The following is a 6,713-nucleotide window of genomic DNA, read 5'->3' as shown; positions in this document are numbered from 1 at the left end:
TTATGACAATGATATAATAATATATAATATATAATATAATACAAATTTAATATAATATAATAATAAACTAAAGTTAGTAAAAATTGTTACCATATTCAAACTTGAATTTACGGAGATTCGAATTTCAATTATTAGAAACTGTCTGATACAAAATTTTATTAGTTCAACATTGCACAAGTTCTAATTAATGCCATATCAGTTAAATACTTATGTAAATTGAAAAGGTACAAAATTTAGTAATTTTAGATGGAAAATGTTATTTGTTCCAAGAATTTTAAGTGCTTCTTTTTCAATAAATTGAATTTTGATTGCCTTGAATGTAAAATTTATTTAACATTGAATGCTTTAAATTAGAACAAACGTGGTTTGAAAATGTTCAATTTGAATTATATTTGTGCTTAACAACTTTGAAATAAAAAATGTTCATTTTTGTTTGCTTCTGGTTCGTAATTGTACAATTTTAAATACTTTTACTTGGAAGATTATTTAATTTTGAAATTTTCAATGTTGAAAAATATTTATGTTTTTAATTAAGAATTGTTCCATTTTGAGTATAAGATCAATTTTAGACACTTCTAATTAAGAATTTTTTTGGATTAGATTGATTAATTTATAGATTCCCAAAGCAACTCAAATCCGCCTACTTCGAATTGTTTGGGTTATGTTATACATATTTAAAAGTAGGCCTCATAAAAAATAAATGATTATTCCTGTGCAGAATCCTGTTGTATACATTTTCGTGTCTTTCTGTTTCTATAAAACTGCTCACCTTTCTCTGTTATTCTCTGCTTATCTTTAGAAAGCCGTTTGAGAAAATGCGACGTCATGGAGTTACAGTCTTTTTTTACGATTTGGAGGCATGATATTTTTCAATGTTGTTGGCGTGCTCGTGAAAACGACTCCAAGTCGTAACAGCACTCATGAAGAAACCAGGCGCGATCGCCTATTCCTGTACGCCCTCGAAATGATAACAAAAGTAGTGCGTGCATTGCCTCTGTGCTCTTTGAGTCTTTAGATAAAGATATCTTGCGCTATATCTAGGAGTATATGGTAGCCTGGGTGGAGTCAAAGAAAATATCCTCTCGTATTCCAGCTAAGAGCATATCTTTGTCCTCTTAACAAAACGCACAATATTGTTTTGAAAAGAACAAGTGACTCGTGTAAAAATAAAATCCAAATAGAACTTAAAGAAGAATAAACTTATTTTAGTTTTACGTATATCAATACAATCAATACTTTGTTTAAAATTAACAACCCCTAACGATTTTTGTGAGTATATTTCCCTGTTAAATTTTCAAATGGTTCATCGTTACTTGGCCTATTATTGGGGATCTGATTTCGGAAGATCGTTTTCAGGCCACGAAACCCTTTTCACTTGAGGAATCAATCCGAAGAAATAGTTCGGAAGCAACAGGTTGTTGGAACAAAGCTCAAGAAAATTCAGGAAAGTCGTCGCTTTCATGTCTTAAAGAAACTATACAGTTCTTCTTCCTCATTATCTTTCTGGTGCATATTTCATTTTCATAGAAAGATTTTCTGTGGACAAAACTGCATATTTAAATACTTCAGTTCTGAAAAGATCCTTTTAATTTATGCATGTCAAGAACTATAGAATTTTATTTTCCCATACAATGGGCAGTGAGTCAAGGTAAATTCTAAGAAATTAAATGTAATAAATAATTAAAACGTTGTGACCCAAATTTGCAATTTATTTAAGATATTTCCATTTAATCCGAATATCATGTGTTTCCTTTGATGTCCCATTTTTCGTGATTCAGCGAGAATGTAGAGCTCGATATTTCAACCACGATCTGACACGAGGGTGCCTTTAATGTGAACGCGTGAAAAAAGGATAGCGAGTATCTGACACTGTGTGATTTATTTCAAATTGGAAACGGGAGTGGTAGAAGCAGTACAACCGGATTTCAAGTACTCGATTCGTCGATATCCAAATGTCCGATGGTGATTCTCTCTAGTGATGTACAATACCTGCTGAAACTCGATGTTGCACGGTGCGGAAATCTCACCGGGAGACATTCGGAACACTTGCGTCCTCTGGTGGCAGCGGCAAGATATGGAGTTTGTCTTTCCCCATGTGAATCCCTGTTATCAAAGTGCAGACCCCAGGCGTAAAGTTTGAATTGTCCTGTTAACGGCTTCCGTAAATAATTCGGCTTCGAACGTGAGATAATTGCGTTTTCGGGTCATAAGAGCAAAACCTAGGAATATCTATCGCAGAATTCTTTTTATTGTCTAGAGAAAGCCGTAGAAATAGGCATCCATCTTATTTAATGACATTTAAAGACTTGAAAGCTAACATCTTAACTGATCAAAATCTAAGCATAAATCCCTTTTTGTTCCAGATGAATGTTAGAGCGTAGATCTGGAATCATTGTGTGAAGCGGTGAGGCCGTAAAGCGTTCGAGGAAAACTAATGACGATGAGCTAGCAAAATGGGAGGAATAAAGCAGCGCGTGCTGCTCGCCTGGCCATGGTTCTGGCTTTGGCTCTTCGCAGCCACGGCTGGTTCACCATCTTCGAGCGATGGTTTGACCGAAACCACACACCCACCCTCCCCGACTACAACGATAGCTCAACCTATAACGACAATACCGACGACATCGACGAATCTGTCTCCCCTGGAGGATTTCTGCTTCACGGAGGTGCTATATAATGCCTCAATTCTGGAGAACTCTATTAGCAAGACCTATGTAGTACCCGAACAAAAAATGGGTATCCAGATCTATCCTCTGGAGTCCGTAGGTGAGATAAAATTCCGCATCGTGGGCGGTGATAAGGATAAGTTCTTCAAAGCCGAGGAACGCATCATTGGTGATTTTTGCTTCCTCTTGATTCGGACTCGAACCGGTAATGTGGATGTGCTTAACCGCGAACGCAAGGATCGATATATACTGGAAGTGCGTGCTACGTCTACGAGGCGGGATAAGAAAAAAATTACAGTTCTTGAAGCGGATACGACTGTGGTAGTGACTGTGCTTGATACGAACGATCTCAATCCGCTTTTCTATCCTACGGAATATGAGGCGACGGTTACAGAAGATACGCCTCTGCATCGCAGTATTCTGAAGGTTACAGCCGAGGACGCGGATCTTGGGAGAAATGGAGAGATTTACTATAGCTTCGCGGAGGAGACGGATCAGTTCGCTATTCATCCCGTCAGTGGTATCATTACCCTCACGAGGCCTTTGAGGTAAGTCAAGAGCTCCTGACTTACTTTCTGTACTCTTTTTTACTTTTTACACTCTTTTTTCACTCTGCTTTTCCTTCTGAAATTTTTTTCTCTTTATTATCTAGCTGTCTTCTTTCTGCAATTATTTTTCATCTGAAATTAGTTCCTCAATTTAAGGACTTCTTTTTTATCCTAATCTTTTCATTTCTGTTATTTATTTACTGCTCTGAATATTCTTTACTTGAAAATTCTATTAATCCCTATTTAATCTTAACTTCATTTTGTACACGTCTGAAATTACTAACCACTCGGTCTAAACTAACCAGAATATGAGGCGGTCTATTCTGATTCTTCTTCCGACGATAAACTTTAATTCCTTTAATCTTAAATTTCAGATATGTGGAACGTGCAATGCATGAGCTTGTGGTACTAGCAAAAGATCGTGGTGCCATGTATAGAAGTACCAGTGCTTCAAGAGCCAGCACTGCCAAAGTGACAATTAAGGTGCGTCAGGTAAATCTCCACGCTCCAGAGATTTACGTCCATCACCTCCCGGACATACTTGAGCACTCAAACGCTGATATTTACGCCATAGTGCGCGTGATTGATCGAGACAGCGGTTCTCATGGACAGATCGGCAGCCTGTCGATAGTTGGTGGCGACCCCGACGGTCACTTTCGCGTTAGACCCTCTACCACACAAGCCGGAGAATACAACATTGAGGTGCTACATCTGCTGGACCGGGAATCAGCCCCTAGCGGTTACAATCTTACCCTACGCGCAGTAGACCGCGGCATTCCCCAAAGATTTAGCTATAAATCACTTCCTGTTCACCTTGCCGACCTAAATGACAATGCCCCTGTTTTCAGTTGGGAAATCTATGAGGTCAAAGTCCCGGAAACTGCACCCATCAACACCCCAGTTATAAGACTCAAGGTAACAGACGCTGACGAAGGCAAAAACGCTTTAGTCTTCTTGGAGATTGTTGGTGGTAATGAGGGTGGTGAGTTTTATGTTAATGCAGACACGGGAATGTTGTATACTGCTGTAAACTTAGACGCCGAGAAGAAAGCATTTTACACTCTTACTGTCTCTGCCGTGGATCAAGGCAATGCCGGAACAAGGAAGCAATCATCTGCCAAGGTGAAGATTTATATAGTAGATACAAATGATAATGACCCCACCTTTGAACAGCAGGACATGCTTGTATGGATCGATGAGAACGAGCCAGCCGGAACAACCGTGTTGAAGGTCACAGCCAAAGATCGTGATTCTGGTGAAAACGCATATATTTCTTACAGTATCGACAACATCAAGAAAGTACCCTTCGATATCGATCCGTTCACAGGGGTTATCCGGACCAAGCTAGTTTTAGATTACGAGACCATGAAGAGGGAGTATGTTCTACATGTTCGGGCTGGCGATTGGGGTTTGCCCTATCAGCGAAGAACGGAGATGAGACTCAGGATAAAGCTCCGCGATGTGAATGACAACCGACCGCAGTTCGAAAGGGTTGATTGCAGTGGTCACGTGCCTCGGTACGTGCCTATCGGATCAGAGATTATCACGGTTTCGGCGATTGATTTTGATGCGGGAAACATTATCAGCTATCGAGTTGTTTCCGGAAATGGGGACGGCTGCTTTGCGCTCGACTCTGCGAGCGGCGTTTTATCCGTGGCCTGTGATCTTAGTGACATTAAAGTATCCGATAGGATAATCAACGTAACAGCAACTGATGGGACACACTTTGCAGATGTAAATAGTGTTCATATTCATTTAGTAACCGCAAAAAGGAATCTCGGATCTCAGGCTAAGATCTTAACTGACGAAACTGGATCCTTTCAGTGCAAGGATACAGGTGTTGCTAGGCGACTTACAGACGCGATAGCATCAGCAGAAAAAAACAACATGCCCTCTCCAGAGGACGAGCGAATAATGATGCCTAGTCGTTACGGTGAGAATGTACATGCCCCGGAGTTTATCGACTTTCCCAATGAGATCAAGGTTAATGAATCAGTGGAGATTGATACGACTATCCTCAAACTTCGGGCAAGGGACAGGGACCTAGGGTACAATGGAAAGCTTCTTATGGGAATCTCGAGTGGAGACAGAGACTCGGTTTTTGGGATTAACTCTGACACAGGAGATCTCAACATTATAGGACATTTGGATCGTGAGAGGGAGAGTGAATATTTCCTTAATATTAGTGTCTACGATCTTGGAAAGCCTCAGAAATCATCTTCTCGAATGCTTCCCATAACTGTTTTAGATGTTAACGATAATGCGCCGAAGTTTGAAAAGTCTCTCGCCAAGTTTAGGGTTTCAGAAAGTGCTTTAAATGGTACGAGTATCTTCCGAGCGAACGCCACAGACGCAGACCTTGGGGAGAATGCGAGGATTACTTTTTCCTTAGTGACTGATACAAATGATTTTCAAGTAGATCCAATTACGGGGGTGCTAAGTGTGTTTGGGAAACTAGATAGGGAAAGGCAAGAATTTTACGAATTGAGGATTCGAGCTAAGGATAGTGGAGGTCACGGCGCTGATACGCCACCATTGTTTTCCGATGCTATTGTCAGCGTGACGGTCGATGATGTAAATGACAATCCTCCCACATTCGCCCTATCAAGTTACACGGTGAAGATCAGGGAGGATGTTCCTGTTTGGAGTGTTGTTGCTGTCGTAGAAGCGACTGACCCTGATGAGGGGCCAGGAGGCAATGTTGAGTACTTCCTCTCTGATGCTATGGAGAGCGATGGGTACTTCAAAGTAGACAAGGTCTCTGGTACTGTGAGAACTATTCAGAACTTAGATTTTGAAGAAAGGCAGGTGCATACTTTAACAATTGTTGGAGTTGATCGTGGGAACCCGGCTTTGTCTTCCGAAACAATGTTAATAGTGGAAATCGTGGATGTTAACGAAAATCTCCATGCCCCTGCTTTTGACGATTTTGTGGTGTCTTCTAATATTTTTGAGAATCAACCGGTCGGCAGTTTAGTGACTACTGTTCGAGCTAAAGATGCTGATCCTCCAGGTGGCGATTCCAGAATTGGATATAGCATCCGGGGTGGAGATGGCATCGGTATCTTCACCATTGATAATGAAGGTAGGTGCAATATCTTCAATACTTGAAAAACTCAAATTACAATCAGCTCTTTTAAAGTATTTTCAAATACGACTCTTACGTTTAATTTAATTGCAAATTAAACTTGATTAAAAATGCCCTAGCGTTTTCTCAGCGAAAAAGGCAATAATAAAGGGAACACTCTCAAAATGAGCGTTGAAATACGTAATTAAGTAAAATATTTCTCGGTGGTAGAGAAAATGTGTAGAGGCATGTACTCCAATTGTGAAGGTTAAAGTGGCATTTTTCAAGTATTATTTTCTCTCGAGGTACAGAAACAGGAAAGTGTGCAGCCTCGAGAACGCTAATTTAGAAGGTGAGACTCGAGTTGAAAAATTATTAAGCTTTAAATTCGTTATTTTCTTTCCTAACCACCTTTATTTTTCCCAGTTTGAGGCA

General features: G+C 40.0%; 1 protein-coding gene across 1 annotated transcript in view; it reads left to right on the top strand.

The window, feature by feature from the left end:
* The window catches only part of LOC117173134 (fat-like cadherin-related tumor suppressor homolog), a 982,814-nt gene that overhangs the window by 426,505 nt on the left and 549,596 nt on the right, over positions 1 to 6,713 (top strand). Inside the window, exons 3-4 of the mRNA XM_033361532.1 lie at positions 2,364 to 3,211; positions 3,586 to 6,296. Coding sequence (XP_033217423.1) covers positions 2,454 to 3,211; positions 3,586 to 6,296 — 3,469 coding nt within the window. The 5' untranslated portion in view covers positions 2,364 to 2,453. The remainder of the gene's footprint in view (positions 1 to 2,363; positions 3,212 to 3,585; positions 6,297 to 6,713) is intronic.

This window comes from Belonocnema kinseyi, chromosome 5, assembly GCF_010883055.1.
Source record: "Belonocnema kinseyi isolate 2016_QV_RU_SX_M_011 chromosome 5, B_treatae_v1, whole genome shotgun sequence".
Taxonomy (NCBI): Eukaryota; Metazoa; Arthropoda; class Insecta; order Hymenoptera; family Cynipidae; genus Belonocnema; species Belonocnema kinseyi.
Note: the sequence above shows the minus strand (reverse complement) of the source record. Positions and strands in the feature narration are given on the sequence as shown.